The sequence below is a fragment of the Bubalus bubalis genome, chromosome 9 (genome assembly GCF_019923935.1).
Source record: "Bubalus bubalis isolate 160015118507 breed Murrah chromosome 9, NDDB_SH_1, whole genome shotgun sequence".
Lineage (NCBI taxonomy): Eukaryota > Metazoa > Chordata > Mammalia > Artiodactyla > Bovidae > Bubalus > Bubalus bubalis.
This window is the reverse complement of record NC_059165.1, coordinates 51108438-51132255: the sequence shown is the minus strand read 5'-3', so window position 1 is coordinate 51132255 and position 23818 is coordinate 51108438. Positions and strand designations below refer to the sequence as shown.

The window sequence follows — 23818 nt, the reverse complement described above, 5'->3', positions numbered from 1 at the left end:
GTGCTGGGAGAGGTCAGCACACACATCATGAATTTTAAGCAAACAACAAAAAAAAAACATGCCACCTAACTCCTCTCAACATTTTACAGCCACCTCATGACTACATACTTCACCTTCTGCTAAGCAGAATCCAGACTGTCCTCCTTCTTGGAATTTACTTTTTTCCTACCTCTCCCTCCTCTGCCCACTCATTTTCCTGTCTTCAGAGCAACTTAAAAAATTCCCCTCCTGTGCCAGGAACCCAGGCCCTTTGGCTTTCACTCTATATGGACACGGTAGTGAAGACATTTCCTTAACAAAGTAAGAATTTCTGGTTTCTATTCCTCAAATAACAAAATTTATTCTATCTAGTTATACCTAGAATATGGGCTTTTGGACCCTAGTTGTCTTCATAGGACCCGTGTGGATTTTTCACATTTATTTATTAATGAATAGTTTAAACGTACATAATATTCTTTTTCAGCTTTATTGAGATATAATTGACTTATAGCACTGTATAAGTTTAAGGTATACAGCATACTGAGCTGACTTACATATATCGTGAAATGAATACCACAATAAGTTTAGTGAACATCCACCATCACATATGGGCTTCCCTGTGGCTCAGATGGTTAAGAATCCACCTGGAGTGTGTGAGACCTGAGTTCAGTCTCTGAGTTGGGAAGATCCCCTGGAGAAGGGAACAGCTACCCATTCCAGTATTCTGGCCTGGAGAATTTTATGGACTGTACAGTCCATGGGGTCACAAAGAGCTGGACACAACTGAGTGACTTTCACTTTCACCATCTCATATAGATAAAAAATTAAAGAAATAGAAAAAAATACTTTTCTTTGGCATGAAAGTTCTTAGGATTTACTCTCAACAAGAATGAAGGCAGTTAAAAGATGCTAACCCCCAATTACAGGATAAGTTTAACTACAACATGATAAATATAATTAATACAGTTGTATAAAACTTTTCTTTAAGTAAAACTTACTTTTAAATTTTAAGTAAATGTATTTTAGAAAAAAATTCTATTTCACTACTATCAGTGACAAAATAGTATTAAGTTTAAATGTTAGTCTCTCAGTCATGTCAGACTCTTTGTGACCCCATGGACTGTAGCCCACCAGGCTCCTCTGTCCATAGACTTTCCCAGGCGAGAATACTGGAATGAGTAACCATTCTCTTCTCCAGGGGATCCTCCCAATTCAGGGATGGCAGATTCTTTACTGTCTGAGCCACCATTACTTGCCCCTATAAGATTACCTTAAAATACCTACTTTAAAATAAAACAGATGTTCACGTGCCACCTAAAATCATCATGCATTACTAGTGATCCATACATCACAATTTGGTAAATAAATGTCCTTTCATGGACACCAAGAGTGTGGGCTGGGAAGGAAATGGGTGGAAAGTCTGTTGCATTTGCATATTACTAATACTGTGGGTAGGGAGGGGGAGTGGGTAAGGGTGAGTATATATTGATGGGATCAGTTTAGAAATCAGACAAAGAGGATGGTCCAGAGACAAGATTCTGAGGACTGATACCATCTTGTATCCTGCATTACACTTCTACAGCACCCAAGAGAAAGGCTAATGTTAATTTAATTGAATTGTATTCTGCTATTAGAATTCAAGGCCACTATAAATAAATGTTGAAAATCTAGAAATGTCGGAGATCATGCTATCTGAATTACCCAAAAAGAAGTACATTTTAACCAACTGATCCACTTTAATACAGTGTCTGAAACTTAAAACAATTTGATAAACTTATAGCCATTGACATTGCTCACTTTGGCCTTTTAATTAATAAAAGTAAAATGGAAACCCTTTAGATTCCATTATGTTTTCTCTGTTCAAATAATGTCCCAAACTTAGAGAGGAAAATTAAACATGTGGCACTAACCTAAAAATCTGTGTTCAAGTTCTAAGACTCTGCATCTAGTCAGTATGTTAGGTAAATAACAAAACCCATGATGCTTCCATTGGGAGAGCAAAATGCTTTATTGCTGAATATAGAGTCTCTGTGCACACCTAAGTGCACTAGAACATCACCGTATTTGAAATATATGTAGCACAATGACTGGCTGATCAATAATTCCTATTAGGTACCCATCACGTGTCAGGGATTATTCATGAGACATATTTGACCCTTAAGGAATCCCTGGGTTAGGGTGATAGTACATCTTTGCAACTCCAGTCACATTACATTAGAGTTTCTGTCAAGATGTTTGACAGCTTCACTTTGTAACAGGGTTCTCCTACATCAAACACAGAGGCACGGTGCCCCTGATCTATACCTGAAATATGCTTTCCTACAGATCTCAAATGAAAGAAAAACTGCTCCTGTGCTTGCACCAAGACTGTATTTTTTAAGGATGTCTTCCAGCTATTGATATCAATGATATCTTCAGCCTCAAATGCCAATTCATAACATTTAAATCTTATTGAACACATTTTTTCACATTATTTGGTTGTACTGAATAAAACGCAGCAAGCCTTTAAGAAAAAAATTTCCCTAGCAGCCATCCTATTATTTGATCTCCAAGAGTTGCAGGAAATTATAGGAAAAGAAAACAAAAGTAATTTAGCTTTATGTAACTATACCATGCAACCATTATCCCATACAATAAAATGACCTGGTTGATAAAAGAACTAGCAAACTAGCACTTGTCACAAAAAGCTATTTAAGTATGTATCTAAAGTTTGGATACACACATAAATATTCTTAAGGTATTTTTGCCCCCATTTAAATAGATTTCTTCCTTCCTGTTACAGAGATGAATATTTTCATGCAACAGCATCTCCTGTAACACTAACTTTTAGCATAGGCATCTGGAATCATTTACAGCTATATTATACTTACCATTTAAGCGTAAATGAAATTAAAAAATTAATAAACAGAACCACATTCATGATTATATTGATATATGAAATGTTGAAGAAAATACACATTTATTAACTTTGTAACTCTACCCAAACAGATTTTTCAGAAGTCTGAGAGTTCAAATAACCACAATTTATAGCACAACATATATAAAAATGCAACATACCTCACATTAGCATCAAGTTCGTCCATTACAGGAAATAGGCATGGGTGAGTTGGATATCAGCGCCCACTGGGTACTATAACGGGGAAATAATAAAAAAGGGGTTAGACAAGAAGACAATGTAGAAAAATAAAAGTCATTAAGGGAAAAAATGTCAAATAATCATTGCTTCCTAATAATTAAGACTTTTGCACAGTATTGGAAAAGTAATAAACAATATTACATTAAAAAGTTATTGGCATTCTGAGATATGGCATAGATGAGTGCTGCATCAAAGAAACTCACAAATGAGTTTCTTTGCATTTGATTAATCTCCTAGACATTAGAACATAAAGGCATTTCTTTTTACTCCATGTTTAATCTATTTACTTATTATTTTTTGCTCTTCCCAGAAACATAACTTATTTATATGATCTGCATTAGGACACCAGCTGGTGGAAACTTAAAACAGAACACTGTCTAAGATGGTCAGCCATCTTGTTTCCTATGAGAATTTTTCAGGTTGCTATTTTTAAAACCCTTTTTGAGGGTGGATAATCATATCTCTTTAAGACTCTATATTAGTAAACTCTTGAGAACCGTCTTCCTAGAAAAAAAAAAAAAATAGGTGTGCATGCACACACATACACCTTTTCTGGGGAGCCCACAATTCCCTGAGGCCTTTCCATGAACCCCAAGCTAAGGACTCCCAATGGAAGAGGAGGTCAACTTTCAAACTACTGATAGTTCCTCTAGCACAGACCTTAAGAAGACCTTACTCTCTTTAATGGACAGACACTCACTGATCTCCACCAAGTCAGTTCTCTGACCTGGCTGTGTAGTTTTGGTTCGCAGAAAAATTCCTGTATTTCTCACCACATTTATTCCAAAACATGGTGAGTCAGAGAACATAGGGGCAGAGGTCAGTCTGTTTCTTTTGAGGTTACCCTAAGCAAGACCCTTTTTCTTCTAATGACATCATCTATTCAATACTTCTCAATAAACAGAAGGGATGGGAAGAGATGATCGCTGGGTTTACTTCTAGCTCTGATATTCTATAATTCCATCTGCTGGCTTTCTAGTAAAATTTTACAGGGAAGAAACTGTAAATCTGTTTATGTACATAACAGAACCATAAAACTCAGCCTGAGCCCTGGGATTCCTTGGTCAGCATGAACCAAACATATATGCCTGGCAGCTAGGAAAAAAATGACAGGCCACCAGAGCTGGAAAGGACATAGATTTCTGTGTGTGTTCTGTGTGTGTTTTTATTCTTTGAAACCTGTAAGATTAACATGGGCACCCATGTACATTTGTGCGTCTATGACAGGTGTGAGGAAGGCTGAGCCTACAGGGCTCAATCCTCTACTCTGACCTCAAGCAAAACACCTCTGTCTACCTCTATCTCTTTTACATTCTGAATCTGGAATAATCTTTTATTTGAAATACATTAAGTACAAAGCCCTAACTACTGAAGTGGTGGGATTCCATCCTTTGTACAAGTCTATCTAGAATCATTCCTGAAGTGAAATGATGTGTGTGCATATCTATTTTTTTCTAGGCAGACAATCATCAAGGGTTTACTAAATTGCCAAAGGGATATGATTACCCACTTCAAAGAAAGAAAGAAAGTGAAGTTGCTCAGTCGTGTCCAACTCTTTGCGATCCCATGGACTGTAACCCATCAGGCTCCTCCGTCCATGGGGTTCTCCAGGCAACAATACTGGAGTGGATTGCCATTTCCTTCTCCAGGGGATCTTCCAGACCCAGGGATTGAATCCAGGTCTCCCACATTGCAGGCAGACACTTTTATCATCTGAGCCACCAGGGATAAGCCACCCACTTCAAAAAGAGCTTGCTGCTGCTGCTAAGTCGTTTCAGTCGTGTCCGACTCTGTGCGACCCCATAGACAGAGGCCCACCAGGCTCCCCCGTCCCTGGGATTCTCCAGGCAAGAACGCTAGAGTGGGTTGCCATTTCCTTCTCCAATGCAGGAAAGTGAAAAGTGAAAGTGAAGTTGCTCAGTAGTGTCCGACGCTTAGTGATCCCATGGACTGCAGCCTTCCAGGCTCCTCCGTCCATGGGATTTTCCAGGCAAGAGTACTGGAGTGGGGTGCCATTGCCTTCTCCATCAAAAAGGGCTTAAAAAACTGAAAATACTCATATTATTTTAATCATAATAATACAGTAACCTATTTATAGTAGTTAGTCCTAATGCAGATAATATAAATAACTTATGTCTTTGAAGAACAAAAAATAACAGATTACCATTCATCCCCATGTCTTAAAATACAGTCTATTTGTTAAAGATTCTCCAAGTTACAGCTTCATTCTAGGCCCTTCCCAGACTCGTATCACCTACCTGACATCTCAACTTGGATGATTAAAAAAGCATTTCAAACTAAACTCATTTCTCACTCCAGCACAATAATCTGCTCCTCCCCTAGCATCCTCTATCACAGTAAATGACTCCACCATTTCTCCAGTCACACTTTTTTTTTCACACCCTACAACCAAACTATTAGCAAACTCCCTCCTCTACTTTGAAAATGATTCCTCAATCTGACTTTTTCTTTCATTACCTCCAAAACCACACCTGGTCCAAGCCACCATCTCCTTTCCCACCTGGTGTCCTACCCACTCTCCTAACTTTCGTAACTGGTCTTCTGCTGGCTCCACCATCATCTCTTCTCCCCACAGAAGCATTTTTGAAATGGAAGTCAGATCATTTCTTGCATATATAAAATATTAGTGGCTTCCTGTCACACTTAGAATAAAGTTTAAACCCCTTATCACTTTGGATTGTGCTTAATAGGTAAAATTCAAACTGATCACATGGGTCACAACTTTGTCTAACTCAATGAAACTATGAGCCATACAGATAGGGCCACCCAAGATGGATGGGTCATGGTGGCGAGTTCTGGTAAAACATGGTCCACTGGAAAAGGGAATGGCAAACCACTTCAGCATTCTTGCCTTGAGAACTCCGTGAACAGTATGAAAAGGCAAAAAGATATGACACTGAAAGATGAACTCTTCAGGTCGGTAGATATGATACCAGAGAACCAATATGCTACCAGAGAACAACGGAGAAATAGCTCCAGAAGGAATGAAGAGGCTGAGCCAAAGCAGAAACAACTCCCAGTGGTGGATGTCTGGTGGTGAAAGTAATGTCTGATGCTGTAAAGAACAATAGTGCATAGGAACCTGAAATGTTAGCTCCATAAAACAAGGTAAATTGGAAGTGATCAAACAGGAAATGGTAAGAATAAACATCGACATTTTAGGTATCTGTGAACTAAAATGGACTGGAATGAGCAAATTTAATTCAGATGGTCATTATATCTACTACTGTGGGAAAGAATCCCTTAGAAGAAATGGAGAAGCCCTCATAATCAACAAAAGAGTCCAAGAAATGCAATACTTGGGTGCAATCTCAAAAGCAACAGAATGATCTCTGTCCGTTTCCAAGGCAAATCATTCAATATCACAGTAATCCAAGTCTACGTCCTAAACCACTAATGCTGAAGAAACTGAAGTTGAACGGTTCTATGAAGACCTACAAGACATGTATGAGAATGAAGTTAATACCAATGGAAAGCAGAGTTGTAACACAGAGATTGCCATATCCTGATGAAACAAATTGAGACTTAAGGTCTAGCAGTGTCTTATGACAGTTTTGTACTTGAACTTCCCAATTATACTGAGCCAACAAATTCTCTTTCTTCGTGTGTAAGCCAATTTGAGTTCGGTTCCAACCATTATTTGAAACAAAAAAATTTCTTAGAGATATACAGGAAAATCAATATTGTATTTGGCCACCTCATGCAAAGAGTTGACTCACTGGAAAAGACTCTTATGCTGGGAGGGATTGGGGGCAGGAGGAGAAGGGGACGACAGAGGATGAGATGGCTGGATGGCATCACTGACTCGATGGACGTGAGTCTCAGTGAACTCCGGGAGTTGGTGATGGACAGGGAGGCCTGGTGTGCTTCGATTCATGGGGTCGCAAAGAGTCGGACACAACTGAGCGACTGATCTGATCTGATCTGATCTGATAGATTAGAAGGATGCACGATACTGGATGCTTGGGGCTAGTGCACTGGGATGACCCAGAGGGATGGTATGGGGTGGGAGGAGGGAGGAGGGTTCAGGATGGGGAACACATGTATACCTGTGGTGGATTCATTTCGATATTTGGCAAAACCAATACAATATTGTAAAGTTTAAAAATAAAATAAAATTAAAAAAAAAAAAAGCTGGAACTAAAAAAAAACAAAAAAACAAAAAAAAAACAGTTAAAAGCTAGCTAAATTTGAGTCACTGAAACTGCATTTGGAAAATGTTACAACATGGGGAAAACTATATATTCATAGCAATGTACATTATTATGTTTTGCTCATGGAAACTCAATGAGCAAATTTTAAATGACTGCCATTTAACAAACCAGTATGAACATGCATTTTGTTAGTGATAAAGGAAGAATAACAAAAGAGAAAATGGTGATCAGTACCTATCCTAAATTGATTCATTGATTACAGTCCACTATTTTTTGTCATGCTTACCAGGAATATCTAATCAGAGCTGTGATTATAGGGACACCAGCTGCTGGGAAGAATGCTCAGAGTGACAGGTGTGTGTAAGGAACCATGCTTTTATCTTGCATACTTTGCATATCTTGCATGTTTCTCACACCTTAACAAAATACTACCTAGTTAATTAAAAGCACAGTCAACTGAGTATCTCGCATGCTCAGATATAAGCTATGTCACTTCTAAAATTTCTAATTTAAATTCAATTAGACCGTGTATGTCTGTGGCACACATGCATGTGTATATGTGTGTTTTAACGACAGTCATACTGTATCCTCATCTCCTTCAGAAAAACAGTCTTAGATTGTCATAACCAGGGGAAAAAAGCACAGCAAGTCCTGGGAAACAAGAGAAAGAGGGAGTCAAATAAACCTTTCTACCATGTGAGGTATAAATGAAGGTCTCAGTATTATCTCAGCAGTAGGAAAAGCTCAAGCCACTAATTATTCAAAACACTTTGTCATAAAAGTAACGATAGAGAAACATGCAACTCGATCAGATTCCTCGAAGCTTCTTTTCTTTGTTGTATACATTGAGACTTATCTTTCCTTAAAAGGGGAGGAGAAGGAGAAGAAAGAGGTGATATTCTTCTTGCCAGCAAATGCTGACTCCAACCCTTAGTTTTCTGACTTACAAATTTTATATGACTAAAGGGCAAACCCTGAAGGTAAGCACATCTCATCTTTACCTGTGCTCTTTTACTGAGAATACTCTGAAAGATTACTGTGGAACAGTTGTTAATGGTTAACACAAGGCGTGTAGTTGCATCTCTATTACGAGAAGTGTGAGCACAGGGCTCACCTGTAAATAGTCCTCACCTATTGGAGTGAAATATCGATGTAGTCTGGTGCAGTGCCAACATCTGCCAACTTGGAGCAATGTCATAACTCAGCTTGCTTTGTTGCACTTTAGTTTTTTTCCTTTGGTTTTGGCTGCATGAGCATATATTCATGCATAACTGTGCAAGGATTGACCACATTTCTTTATAGAGTATGCTTCCATGGGCTAAATTTCTACATCAAAGGGCATATTCCAATACCTTTGTTTTGGACAAGTGTCAGGAATAAGTAAAACATTATTTATCTTAATTGCCAAATTGAGAGGGGGAGCTTGGCACAATGGAAAGAACACTAGACCAGGAATCACTCAGCCTGATCCACTACTAACTCACTGTTCCTATTCTTAAGCAAGTTTGTTCATCAGTCTGGGTCTCAATTTTCCCAATGGTAGAATCAACTGGGCCAGAGAGTACTGGACAGGGTGAGCAAAGGAAGAAATTTCAAGTAATTAGAACTTCTCAGAAGTTAAAGGAAATTTTGAAAAGGTGAGTTGCTTGCCATTGGAGGCATTTAGGCAGCATATGGGTAATTAAGGATATCTAAATGAAGGATTTATTCATGGAACAACAGACTGGTTCCAAATAGGAAAAGGAGTACGTCAAGGATGTATATTGTCACCTTATTTTTTAATTTATATGTAGAGTACATCAAGTGAAATAAACGCTGGGCTGGAAGACGCACAAGCTGGAATCAAGATTGCTGGGAGAAATATCAATACCCTCAGATATGCAGATGACACCACCCTTATGGCAGAAAGTGAAGAGGAACTAAAAAGCCTCTTGATGAAAGTGAAAGAGGAGAGTGAAAAATTTGGCTTAAAACTCAACATTCAGAAAACGAAGATCATGGCATCTTGTCCCATCACTTCATGGGAAATAGATGGGGAAACAGTGGAAACAGTGTCAGACTGTATTTTGGGGGGCTCCAAAATCACTGCAGATGGTGATTGCAGTCATGAAATTAAAAGACGTTTACTCCTTGGAAGGAAAGTTATGACCAACCTAGATAGCATATTCAAAAACAGAGACATTATTTTGCCAACAAAGGTCTGTCTAGTCAAGGCTATGGTTTTTCCAATGGTCAAGTATGGATGCGAGAGTTGGACTGTGAAGAAAGCTGAGTGCTGAAGAATTGATGCTTTTGAACTGTGGTGTTGGAAAAGACTATGGAGAGTCCCTTGGACTGCAAGGAGATCCAACCAGTCCATTCTAAAGGAGATCAGCCCTGGGTGTTCTTTGGAAGGAATGATGCTGAAGCTGAAACTCCAGTACTTTGGCCACCTCATGCGAAGAGTTGACTCATTGGAAAAGACTCTGATGCGGGGAGGGATTGGGGGCAGGAGGAGAAGGGGATGACAGAGGATGAGATGGCTGGATGGCATCACCGACTCAATGGACATGAGTTTGAGTGAACACCGGTAGATGGTGATGGACAGGGAGGCCTGGCGTGCTGCGATTCATGGGGTCGCAAAGAGTCAGACACGACTGAGCAACTGAACTGAACTGAAATGAAGGATATGATTCTGATGACTGGTAAGGTTTCTCCCAGTGCTAAAACTGTAGCACTGTGATAGTCTATGTTCTGCTCGAATCCCCAGCAAGAGACCAAGTGTTTTGAATAATTTTCCAATTAAAACAAATGCATGCTCAATTCACCTATACTGTCTCAAACAGATTCCATCTCCTGAGCATTATCCCAGTCATTTCTGAACATGTAGGACTAAAAGAAGAGCATGGAAATGTACAATTAACTAAAGCCAGATATTTGCTAAGAGTTAGCTGTCAAATGCTTGTTGTTAGCCTCATTACCTCATTACCCTAACCCACTACCAGCCACATATACCAAAACAGTCAACCTCACCAGGATCAAACAAACAAGCATCTTCCCCTAAGTCTTCTGCATCCCATGGTGATCATGATTTCCTAGTTACCTTCACTGTGAAAGAGACTCAGGGATAATCTGAAAGATTGCAACTGTGTAAATTCTCACTAAATGGAAGAAAAAAGTCCTCTCCTTGGCCATTTACTAAGACTTTGTTTTCTGGAAAATGTTTGGAATCTATAGGATGCTGGCTCAGAAATTTACTTCAATCAGCTGATCATACTCTCTAAAAGAATCTTGCTATAAATTAGTTTAGTAAAAATTCACATTACTTGTTTATCTAGATGTTTGCTCATTGGAAGAAAAGTTATGATTAACCTAGACAGCATATTAAAAAGCAGGGACATTACTTTATCAACAAATGTCTGTCTTGTCAAAGCTATGGTTTTCCCAGTAGTCATGTATGGATGTGAGAGTTGGACTATAAAGAAAGCTGAGAGCCAAAAAATTGATGCTTTTGAACTGTGGTGTTGGAGAAGACTCTTGAGAGTCCCTTGGACAGCAAGAAGATCCAACCAGTCCATCCTAATGGAAATCAGTCCTGAATATTCATTGGAAGGACTGATGCTGAAGCTGAAACTCCAATACTTTGGCCACCTGATGCGAAGAACTGACTCATTGGAAAAGACCCTGATGCTGGAAAAGATTGAAGGCAGGAGGAGAAGAGGATGACAGAGGATGAAACAGTTGGATAGCATCACTGACGCGATAGACATGAGTTTGAGTAGGCTCCAGGAGTTGGTGATGGACAGGGAAGCCTGGTATGCTGCAGTCCATAGGGTCACAAAGAGTCAGACATGACTGAATGACTGAACTGACTGAGACATGTAAGTGATGGTAGTTCACAAGTGCAAATGTGTATAAACCATGAAAAAAAAGTCTATATTCTAGAAGCTGGACTTTCATTGCAAGTGTTTCTTTCTAGGACTTGATGTCAAAATGCTATTTGTGCTAAGTCATCTAGAAAGATTTGGTCTAAATTAAAAGCTGTCTCATTTCCATAGCTGAAAATCCATACAGATGCTGATTCAGTTACACTTAAGGGACTACCATGCTGATATATACAATTAGCATGAAAAATGGCTTTTAATTTTTTTCAAAATAACTAAAAAAATATTCTTCCTAGATAAGTAAACATTTCTTAGCTGGAAACTTTAGTCTTTTTATTAAAAAACTAATACTGAAAACAGCCCTTAACCAATGAAAGACTATTTAAGAGGCATACTCATTCTATCCTTGGGGGAAAAAATGAATTACAGAAAATGAAAAGGAGGAACATGAACATCCATTTCATGTAGAACTGAATGAAGTATATATAAAGCAGTTCAAGAAATCATATTTTTTATAAGGCACATATTCTCTACCACCACCAAAGAATATGATAAAGACACTGATATTACAAGAAACCCGATCCCAGTAAATGTGGATCTGGGTATTTCATAAAGAAAAAGATTCACGGGGCATTTATTTACATATTTACTTTTCTGATCACTTGATTAATGTCCCACTCCCAACACAGTCACAGGTTCTACAAGGAAAGACACAGTGCATGATCAGTATTTCTTGAATGAATGGCATGACATGATATGAGACTTCCACTTGATAATTAGAAAGGAATTAGACTTGTCTTTGAGTTGCCAAAGGGGAATCAGTGGGAGTCTCAAGAGAAGTTTGAGCCACACTGTGAGGGAGGTCATTTAACACCAGAGCTGTCCAATTATTGACCTGTATGCTTTGGCAAGCAACAAGGTCCATCTCAGTGGGAGGCTCAACAGAAGCCAGAAAACCATCTGTCAGTCATGTTGGAGGGGAAGAGCAAGTCTTGGATGATTCTGAATTCTGATGAAAGCCGGGAATGCAATGAAAGCAGAACTAAATAAAAGATTGTTTACCGTACAGCAGTGGTTCTCATGTTTAAGCATGCCCAGGAATCACCTGAAGGCTTGTTAAAACACAATGGTTGAGCACCAGCCTCAAGTTTCTGATTCGGTAGGTTTAGAGTGAACAATCTGCATTTCTAATAAGTTCCCAGGTATTGCTGATGCTACTGTTCTTAGATGACTCCTTAAGGTAGAACATAGATTTTGCAAGTATGGTTCTCATACCTCCTGGAAAAAGCACATGATATTAGGCAATAGATGGACAGAAGTACCATTGGATCATGTGGTAAAAAATGTGGGGTTTTTTGGTTTTCTATTTTATTTACTTTTACTTACATTGAAGAAAAGGATTCATAGACAGCTTATTGTCGAGTCCTTCCTGATATTTGGTAATCTCTCTAAAAGAGACTATAAAATACTTACAAAAAAAAAAAAAAACAGATCAGAGTCTCACAGTCTTTCGTTTGAAGCACTGCCATCTTCTGGGGTCCTCCTAAGAAGCAGATCTTGAAGTGGGGGTTAAAGAGATGCACATGGTTGATCTGGCAGTTGCAGGTACACTGGCAGGGAAGTAATGATACAGGAGAGAGGATGAAAGGCAGCTTATTAAGCTACTGAAGCTTAATCCCACTGGGAAGTTCTGGGAAACAATATAAAACATATGTCTCAGAACTATCCTGAACAAGTAGGGAGGGAACTGGTGTCCTGATACTCCCACAGCCATTAGGTATTGCTTATGAGCCATCCACAGGGGGACATGGATTCCGAGGCACCTTCAGCCATTGTGCTGGTAAAAAAGGTTAATTTCAGCAGACCGAGGGCAGCCCTCCAAATATTATGCTGGTTCGTCATTGTAAGTCAGGATGGTATACACAGAAATGGTGAGAGGATCTGCAGGAAAATGGGAGCAAGAGTTGATAGTATCTGCTCCAACTATTTAGCTGAAATCTAATATGTTGCTTTGTGTGTTTTTTGCATTTTTTTACAGTTACCTTCTATTTCTTTCTACTTCATACTGGTTTGCACTTATACTTTTTTTTCTCTGTAAAATAAATTTATCTAAGGAAAACTAATTGATCTAAAGAAAAGTGCTATGCATATAATACTCTAAATGTTTGCTAGAGAAGTAATCACAACAGTAGTTCTTCCCAAATAACTGAAGTTTGGGAAATGCTAGCATAGCAGTTTAAAGCAGAAATTGGCAGCTTTTTGTTTGTTTGTTTGCTTGTTTTGTTTTCTGTAAAGGGCCATTTAGCAAAGATTTTAGGCTTCTTCAAGCATAAGGTCATCATCACAACTACTCAGCTCTGGTGCTACAATGTAAAATCTGCCACAGACAATACACAAATAAAGGAGCATAACTGCTTTCCAGTAAAATGTATTTACGGACACTGAATTTGAACCTTTAACAATTTTCATGTGTCACAAAATTATTCTTCTTTAGAATTTTTTCAACAATTACAAAATGTAAAAAAACATTCTGAACTTGTAGGCCAGTCAAAAACAGGCAGCCAATTACATAGTTTGCAAGCCCCTGACTCAAGACATCAATTACCACTACACCTTTGAATTGCTTACTTTCCTTAGCTTCAGTGGCTTCATCTGTATAATAGGGGCAAGGGTAATACCAATGTCACAAAGTTACTGCAAAAAATAAGTAAAGATGAATACTTAAAAAGCAGGTGCCCAGAGATTTCACAATATAATGTTAGCCAGCTACTGTAGCAAGGTTGGTCTCCAGTTTGGCAGTGCCTCAGTCATTGGAGTCTGAATGTTTCATATTCTGCTTCTCCACAAAGGCAGCTAAGCATCTGGGGGCTGATCTTCCCTACTTTGGGATATGGCTACAGAAATTATTCTTCTTCTCTATAAAATAGGCCCCTGAAATCTGAGCCTGGAAATGCCCAAAAGGTTTTGTCACCACTGATTTCAGAGGCCTGGAATTGGGAGCAGGTCAAACTAAAATTTGCATTCCATCAAAATTAAGCTTCCAAATTAGTGTTTTAGACCTTGCAGTATTATGTCGCTGATGGTTGCTGCTGCTAAGTCGCTTCAGTCGTGTCCGGCTCTGTGCAACCCCATAGATGGCAGCCCACTAGGCTCCTCTGTCCCTGAGATTCTCCAGGCAAGAATACTGGAGTGGGTTGCCATTTCCTTCTCCGATGCATGAAAGTGAAAAGTAAAAGTGAAGTCGCTCAGTCGTGCCTGACTCTTAGCGACCCCATGGACTGCAGCCTACCAGGCTCCTCCGTCCATGGGATTTTCCAGGCAAGAGTACTGGAGTGGGGTGCCATTGCCTTCTCCTGGTTCTCAAACATTAGAATACTTAAAATCACTTGCAAAACTGAAGGTTTGGGTGCCTCATTCAAAGCATTTCTGAATCAGTAGGTCCAGGAATCTGCATTTTAACAGATGTCTCAGTGATTCTGCTGCAAATGATTCATGGAGAGCAGTTTGGAAAACACATCAAGGTTGGATTGCAATCCACCAGGTGAGCACATCCTTCTGAAATCCTCTTTAATTGTTTTCCTATATCTGTTTAAATACCTCATCAGCTGAGAAACCAAGATTACAGTATTTGCTACACACACCAAAAGAAAGATCCCTGCCAGCATGTTTATCTCTTCTGTCCCCACTCTTTTCTAATTCTTCTAAACATCTTGGAGTAGAAAACAGTATATACAGAACTCTCTACTCCAGATATCATGTGCTGATTAGCATATATAATTAAGCATGCCAGTGCAATCTCAAAGGACATGTGCTATTTAGAGCTTAGATGTAAATTCTTGAGCAGAATCTGCATCTTTACTGGACTGATAAGATGTTACCTCCCAAAAGGCTGCTGCCCACAGTTTTCTACAGTAGTTTGCAAACAAACCTCTTGGAAAATGTAAAATTAAACTGTATATTTTAAAGGGGTCCACTTAACACAGATAAGACTTCTAGGGTAAGAAGCAGGAGAAGAATAATGTTTCTGGAACTGATACTTGTTTAACACATACTAAGGACCAAATTCTTCACAAGCATTACCTCATTTAATCTTCATATCATGCTACAAAGGAGTACTACAATAATCCTATTTCACAGATGAGAAAATTGAGGCACAGAAAGAAGATATTATCCAAGGCCACAGCATAGCCCAGACCTTTCAACCATTAAGTTATCCCATGAAGGATCCAGATCTCAATAGTTCCCCGCCTCAACTTCTGCAGCTCAATTTTATTAATTAGTTATTTGTGTAGCTTATTAAAACCTACAAGAAAGTCTACTGACACTTGAAGAGAATGCTTTTTTTAAAACAAAGCCCAACTTTGCTCATAGCAGTATGCGACACTGAGTTCCTCATTTTGCTTCCACAATCTCCAGGTCTCCAGCTGTTCAAGGTAGTTTAGATATCCAGCCCACCTGTCTTGCAGATCTGCTATTACTCATGAAGTTCAAATAAGATAACATATGTGAAAGTCCTCTGAACACTGTAAAAAGTTATCTAAAATGACAATTTCCCAGCCTGTTGTTTCCACAAATTATTTTTAAATGTTGAGAAGGAAGAAAAAGTGTATTAGTTCTGCAAAATAATCTGTGTCAAAAATCAGATTTTCCAGAGATTTTGTAGGTTGTAAAGCACCAAATCTGCAGATATTTGTGGAGCAGAAGAAACCCTGCTTCTACATGGACAGTAGGCTGTTTATCACAGTTCAATGCAATGGAAATTTGGGGAGCTTGAGAATCAGATGACCTGGTGCTAGTCATTGCCCTGACACTAAGCAATCTTGAGTGAGTTTTTCTTTCTGCCCTTCCAGGAAATACAATACTGCTTGGTGGTTAAGAAAATGGCTTGGGGGAGTCAGAGCTCCAGTGATAATCGACGTCCTCCTCGTGAATGACCTCAGGTAAGTCACGTCACCTGTCTTGGTCTCAGTTTCCCAGTGATAAAAATGAGAATTAGAAACAACAGCTTACTTTGAAATCATCAAAGAAAATTAATTGCTGAATGGATAGAGGAATGAAGATAGAAATGTGATAGTTTTTAAAAAGAAGTTAGTAAAATGATATTACAGAACCTACTTGGTAAGTATTTGGTATTCACTATGCAAGTCTTTCAACTTTTCTCTTAAATATTTTTTTTACAATAAAATATTGGGAAATAAACCCCCCAAAAGGCAACAACAGGGTTGTTAGAAGAGTTGAATGAGATATAGAGCTCTCAGCAATGCTCATGGTAGGTGCCTGGCATACTTTAGAAATGATTTACTATACAGGTAGAAGATGGGACAAGACAATAGATTCCTTCAGCTCATACAATCTGTGAGCTAGAGCTGTTCTAGGTGAGCCAGAGACACAACATGCCTGAGCAGAATGAGAAACCAGGCCACATGGTACAGAGACCAGATGGACAGAGAGTAGCCAGGATGCAGTCACAGAAGCATCAGAAACCAGAGCAGAGACAGAGGGAAAGCGTAAGTTGCTCACATATGTCCAACTCTTTGTGAGTCCATGGACTACAGCTGGCCAGGCTCCTCTGTCCATGGAATTTTGCAAGAATAGTAGAGTGGGTAGCCATTCCCTTCTCCAGGAGATCTTCCCAACGTAGGGATCAAACCCAGGTCTCCTGCATTGCAGGCAGATTCTTTACCATCTGAGCCACCCAGGGACGCCCAGGAGGCATGCACAAATAAAAGCTGTAAGACCCTACACAGGGAAGGTCTAACATGGGCGAACCTTGAAAATAAAGGGAAGTGGCCATTACTACATGCCAAATTAACGTGCTTCTCTCTCAACTATCCCTTTGGTAGGAGAAATGCATCGGATTTAGAGTCAAACCAGAGTTCAAATCCAGTCTCTGCCAACTAGTTATGTGACAACAGGAGATATTCACTCAAGCATCTTCTAGATCACTTTTACTAGGAATACTTACCACAGTACAAGAGTGAGCCCTGGCAACCACTTTTCTGCTATAACCTTGGGCCATCAGATCCTTTCTCTTGAGAAGTTGAATCAAGAGACACAATCATGGGAATGTGTCACATTAACTGAAGAGCAATGGGGAAAAGATTGTGAATGCCTGGAACTGAGTTCTCTGGAAATGACCTTCTTCCCATCTTTCCTGGGGTGTAGTTCCTTGATCTACAAGAAGCCCCAGTATCCTTCCAATAAATTTAACTTTTTGTTTAAGCAAACTAATGTGGCCTTTATTATATACAAGAAAATATATATATTTACTAATACAATTAGGGGCTTCCCTGGTGGCTCAGAGGTTAAAGCGTCTGCCTGAAATGCAGGAGACCCGGGTTTGATCCCTGGGTTGAGAAGATTCCCTGGAGAAGGCAATGGCACCCCACTCCAGTACTCTTGCCTGGAAAATCCCATGGACGGAGGAGCCTGGTAGGCTGCAGTCCATGGGGTCGCTAAGAGTCGGGCACGACTGAGCGACTTCACTTTCACTTTTCACTTTCATGCATTGGAGAAGGAAATGGCAACCCACTCCAGTGTTCTTGCCTGGAGAATCCCAGGGACGGGGAACCTGGTGCGCTGCCGTCTATGGGGCCCCACAGAATCAGACACGACTGAAGCAACTTAGCAGCAACACAAACAAAACCTCATCTCTCTGTGACTGATGGAAAAATAAAAAATGATAGGTGTAACAACTCCACAGCACAGAGTAAATATCCAATAAACATTATTTAAATTGCATCTGAGCTTCAGAATCACTGAATCTTTCTAAGTATTTGGAAACACCTTGTTTAGGTGGAGGATGTATGATCCTGCAAAAAGAAACACAGGCTGGCAGTCAAAAAGAAGGAAGGGGTTGACTGAGTTTGAAATTTGGTTTTAAAGAAAGTTCTCTGATTGAAATTTAAAACAAATTAATCAGTTACCTATTACTGTTTTGACTTGAATTTCTGTTGGGTTTCTTCACTGGGCTGGTACTGATTTAAAAGGGAAAAGAAGTATAAAGCAACAGGAAACAAAAGCTGGATGCAGAAGTAACATCTTTCTTAATCTCAGAAGGACTGGTCAGAATTTATCTGGCAATAGATAAGATTTTAACGTACTTTTAATTTGGATTATCCTGTGAATAATGAGGATTTCTGTCACCCAAATTGAGCAGTAAGTGGAAGGAGGGAACAAGAAAAGATCTAAGATCAGAAATATTAACCCAGAAATACCACAGCTGAAAAAAAAAAAAAGGTTTTTCTGAAATTCAAAATAAAAGTCTAAGTGAAAGATGTCAATTAGTCCCTATTTTAATCTTGCTGTATTGATTCTCATAAATCCAAATATTTAGTTGTCTTAAAAATAAGATAACTTTTTGTTTAAAAAGTGTCAGATAGGTGGGTCATGAGCTTTATTTGGTTATTAGGTCTTAACTATGTTGTTCCCAAATTGTGGTCCTTGGACTAGCAGCATCAGCATCTTCTGGGAACCTGTAAGAAATGCACATCCTCAGACCCCAGCCTAGAAACACTGAATTAGAAACTCTAGGACCAGGGACCAGCAATCTGTGTACTGATATAGGATCTTAGAGGAAAGACCCTCTAAGACCCTCAAACTTGTTAGGACTTGCCTTGGATCTTCAATTGGTAAAGTAATTGGTAACTGGTAAAGTAGTCATTCTTACTCTGACTGTATTTAAGGTTAGCCCTATCGATAAGCCTGTTTAGTGGCTATTTATATCACATTTATATTTCCATCTGTCCAAATGTATACCACTTTCTAATGCCCCGTAATATAAAAACAGTAAGCAGAATGGACGAATGAAAGGGCAGGCCAAGAAGAAAACAGATGGAGGGAACTGATAAAAGTATGGCGACTTTATTTGGGTGATAAAATAGATATCTAAAGTTTAGATAATAGTAAGGACTTAATGTGGAGAAGGCAATGGCACCCCACTCCAGTACTCTTGCCTGGAAAATCCCATGGACGGAGGAGCCTGGTAGGCTGCAGTCCATAAGGTCGCTAAGAGTCAGACACGACGAGTGACTTCCCTTTCACTTTTCACTTTCATGCACTGGAGAAGGAAATGGCAACCCACACCAGTGTTCTTGCCTGGAGAATCCCAGGGACGGGGAGCCTGGTGGGCTGCCATCTATGGGGTCGCACAGAGTCAGACACGACTAAAGCGACTTAGCAGCAGCAAGGACTTAATGGGAAAAGAAATGTTTCATCCATTGTTTGCTCCCTCCTACCATTCTTCCTTTCCTCTGAGCCCTTCTCCCCTAATTTAACCAAGGCTGCCACCACCTCTCTCACTCTGCATATGCCTTAGAGCTATTTCTGAATACCCTCAATTACAAAGAGACAGGAGAAGACAAAACAGGGAAGAAGTCACAATACATCAACTGAACACAAATATCAACCTCACAGTTTCTAACTTACCTAGAATCAGACTTGATTCTACAATTGAACTACACCATGTTTAAGATCCTTTCTACCCTGTGACATCAAGATCTCATTCTCAAAAGGCAGTTTCATATGGAGGTTCAGAAGAAAGACTCTGGAGCAAACAGCCTAACCCTAGGTTCACCGCTTTACAGCTGAGAGAACTTGGGCATGCTATTCCACCTCTCCATTCGAGTTACCTCATCTCTAAGATGTAGGAAATAAAGTATCTCTCTTAAAGGATTCTTAATGCAGATTAAATGAGATTATCCATGTAAAGCATTTAGAGCTGTGTCTGGCACATAATAAGGGCTGGATTAATGTGAGCTATTAGGATTATTACTATGTTGACTCTAAAACGTTTCTCAGCCTTTAGCAGCATCTTGAGCATTTCCAGACATAGCAACAAGGCAGCGAGAAACCAGGAGGGATAAAGGTAAACTGTGATGGCGACTCAGTTGGAAGCACGTGGGAAAGCAGCTAACAACGCAGCATTCCTCTGTCTATTAAAATACTTTGTTGTAAGGTCTTTCTGTTCAAAGTCCCAAGACTTGTGTTTGAATTACAACAATTGTTTTCAATAGGTGCTGGAGGGGAAACTTTGTCCCCAAAGGAGGTACTAGTAATATCTGTAGATGTTTTTGGTTGTCACAACAGGCAGTTGCTATTGGCACCTAATAATAGCAGAGATGCTGCTAAATATCCTACTATGGGCAAGCTAGTCCCTCATGACAAAAATTACCTAGCCCATAACATTAATAGTACAAGAGGTTTGAGAAACCCTGAATTACAAAGTTGTTTGAAGTTATTTTAATAAGACGTGGCACTTTTTTAAAATTTTCAAACAGGCAATAGTGTGGAAGATTCTGGCACTTGATGGGAGGCGGGGATAGGTAACCTATAAGGCCTTTTCATCTCTAAGACTTGATGTGTGCGGTGGACTCTCAACCACAAAACGAAGACAACAGTGAGTTTTCATCGTTTTCTCTTTGCCTAGTTCTTTTCCCTGAAGATAACCTGAATTTTTTTTTTTTTTTTAAAGATGGTTGGATACTGGAAGGTAACCATAGGCATTAAAAGTTTCCTCCAAAAACAAAGAACATCAATGATAAGCAGAGAATTTTAGAGCTGGGAAAAACCTTGGATATGATTTAAAAAATAAATTCTACTTGAAATCTTCATTTCATTTCATGGATAAAGAAAGTAAGATTTAAAAAGACCAAGAGATTTGATCTAGATCACATAACACTACAATCATCAAAAGGTCCAGATTCTTCCAAAGAATTTATTTATTAGTCACTGATAATATCAAGGTACTCCTCTATATGCATTTATTTTGCATTTTTTCAATGATTACAGCCTGTATCAGTCTCTATCTCTGGAAATCCCTGAACATGGGTTTCACCTGATTAGGTGCTGGCAGTGAGATTAAAAAACAAAACAAAACAAAACAAAATTAGGCTTAATAGGTATTGAGGAAAAATGAATAAGACCTGCCTATAATTAAGCGATGGCTGCTACTGGTGAATAAAAAGGAGAAATAAAGAAGTGACTTTGGTTCCATTCACAGTGACTTGGAGGATGGTGATGGTTCAATAAAAGATAGGAAAGTCAGGAAGAGGTCTGGGCTGCAGGTCATTTACATTGTGTTTTAGGTGCTGTTCTTCAGTCTGTGAAGCTGAAGAAAGAGATGAGGGGATGAACAGTGTTAGGGAGGTTTGGAAGAACTCAAGTGGAAGAAAAGTATTCAGTTTGGTGGTTACAAGGCCACCATGGCCCCTAGAAGGGGCAGCTTTAGGGGCAAAATCCAGATAACTCAGAGGAACCAAGAGCATCACTGTCCTCTGGGCCTCAGCAAGTGCTGAACTGAACACTCCCTGAGGCCCCCACTTGTCTGATGCGCTACAGTTCTCCTGGAGTTTAAGTGATGACCCACTCAGCTGTACAATAAGAATTATAATAAAGACATTTCTAAGGTGGAAAATGATACAAACACAGGAGTGAGTTTAGGGTAAGGGTGGCATGGAAAAAATATACATAAGACAGAAAAATTACGTGAGAATGATGCAAATACTTTTTACTTTTTACTCTTTTTTTCCCATACTCATCATTTCTTACTGGAGAGCTGCTCCTCAGAACTCCATGAGTCTCATCCCATGTCCTGACTTATTCCTTGTTTCTAGGGCACTGCATCCATCATCAGTGTCCTTTTCCTTCATCACCTGGGCTCACCAGCAGCACATGGCAACTTCTCCTACCTCATCAGTGAGGCTGGGGTTCCACACTGGAGCCTAGGCAAACACCACCCACTACGATCAGAGTCACCCACAGCTTTCTGACCCATGGACTCCGTCGCAGTAATATTAAGACAAGAAGAGCAAACTAGCCTAAGGGTCTTTCCATCAAAAGCCATTGTTTGGGTCATGCTGAACCTGTACCTTAAACATTTTTTATCCATTTTAACGAACCAAAAGGAAGCCAAGCCAATGTTTTCTCAACATTGAACTCTAGGAACATGAGTTCACGCCATGATTTTTCCACCTCTGCCAGCCACCACTTCCCTGTATCAACAGCCACTGCTTCCAAAGGCGACTAACAGCACAGTGCCAGGCACTGGGTAGCAAGCTGAACAGAAAGGCGTCTAAAATGGGGATTGGGATTCTGTGAAAGACAATTGCAGGAAGCTAACCCTGGCAGCCACCACCAATACTTCATGCAGTACAGCGTGCCCACACACTCATGGTCACTCACATACACAGCCACACAGCCAGTTATACACGCTGGATATGCGTATCTTGTTATGCACAGAGAGAGTTAGACAGAGTCCACTCTCTCCGTTATGCATCCAATATCATCCATACTGTCCACACATGTACCCTGTCACACACACACGGTTAGACACACAGCCTATGCTATGTCTCTCTCTCTCTCACACACACACATACATACACACACACGCACACGTTATACTACCTTACAGAGTCAGCAAAGACACAAGCAGTTTCTCAAGTACTTACGTACCCAAGTGCAGGGCATGAGCCCCAACCCTAGTGGTCTCATGCTGAAGGCATGTACTACACAACCAGCCAGCCCACCTACAGTCTGAGTCGCCACGTAGCCCATCCCTGAGCTAAAGCCAGGTCCCAGGAATCCAGAGTCCCCAACCCGTCCCCGCCGCGCCGCCGCGTCCCCGCGCACGCTTGGGCTCGCAGGGTTGTGACCCGAGGGCCCTCGCCGCACCTACCCTCGGCAGAGGCTAGGGAGCGAGGCGCCCGGCGGACGGGAACGGCCACCCCTCGCCGCGGATCCGTGCTTCTGCCGCCGCCGCCGCCGCGCTCCCAGCCGCTGCCTGCGCCCTCCCCGCCGCCCCCTCGGGTGCGGGCTCCAGCCCCCGCGCTGGGAGGCCGGCGAGTGAGAGGCACCGGCCCGCATGGGGCTGCGGCGGAGAGCCCCTAGCCCCGGCTCACCTGAGCGCGCCGAGCATCGTCCTCCTCTCGGCTGACCGACGGTGGCTGCGCGGGCTCAGCAGCCCCCAGCCCGCATCCTCCCTGCGACCGCCCCCTCCGGAGGCATGGAGGCCAGGGATGGCGGGGGCGCGGCCGGGTGCGCACGGGAGTGGGCGCGTCGGGGGCCAGAGGGATTTCACTCCTCAGGGACTAGCCAGCGGGCGCCTTCCCCGGAGACCGCTGCCCAACCGAGGAAGGTAGTCCTGGGCTCACTGCTGGCTCCTGGGTGACCTTGGGCAAGTTGATTAACCTCTCTGAGTACCCACTCCTCTAGCGAAAGATAATAAACGTGAAAAGGGTAGGTGCCTGTGGTGTCCGTTCCAGGGGAAATCTACAGTCTACTTCCTTCTCAGCCTTTGACTCCGCCAGGGCAAGGTTAGTTGGGAGCAGGGTTCAGCGTGAGACCCGTAGTCCCTTAGATATAAGGCGTCCAAGTTTTCCGGTCAGTGTTTCAACTGACTAGTCTTCCCAAGTGACCCTGCCAATACTCGTTTTGCTTCCATCATCTGGAGGAAGCCTATTCTGGCTTTATCAGTGTGTGACCTTGAGCGAGGGGTTAGACAGAAGACTAGCCCCTCTGCTCCCATATGTAAAGTGGGGACCATAAACTCCCAGTTGTGTTGAGACTTACCAAGGCTCCTGTGTGTCACTAGTGCATAGAAATATCTGTGAGGAATCCTGACAGAATGAGAAACATTTTTCCTCAACACGTCTTTCCAAGGCCTCCAA

General features: G+C 40.8%; 1 protein-coding gene across 5 annotated transcripts in view; it reads right to left on the bottom strand.

Annotated features, from left to right (window-relative positions):
- Positions 1 to 23540, bottom strand: part of HTR4 (5-hydroxytryptamine receptor 4) — a 192446-nt gene extending 168906 nt beyond the window's left edge. Inside the window, exons 1-2 of one of the 5 annotated variants that reach the window (XM_025292463.3) lie at positions 23051 to 23540; positions 3037 to 3109 (exon numbers count right to left, since the gene is read on the bottom strand). In XM_025292463.3, coding sequence (XP_025148248.1) covers positions 3037 to 3062 — 26 coding nt within the window. In that variant the 5' untranslated portion in view covers positions 3063 to 3109; positions 23051 to 23540. The remainder of the gene's footprint in view (positions 1 to 3036; positions 3110 to 23050) is intronic. The other 4 variants (XM_025292462.3, XM_006052687.4, XM_006052688.4 and 1 more) reach the window with 4 other exon arrangements.
- Positions 23541 to 23818: the final 278 nt, after the last annotated feature.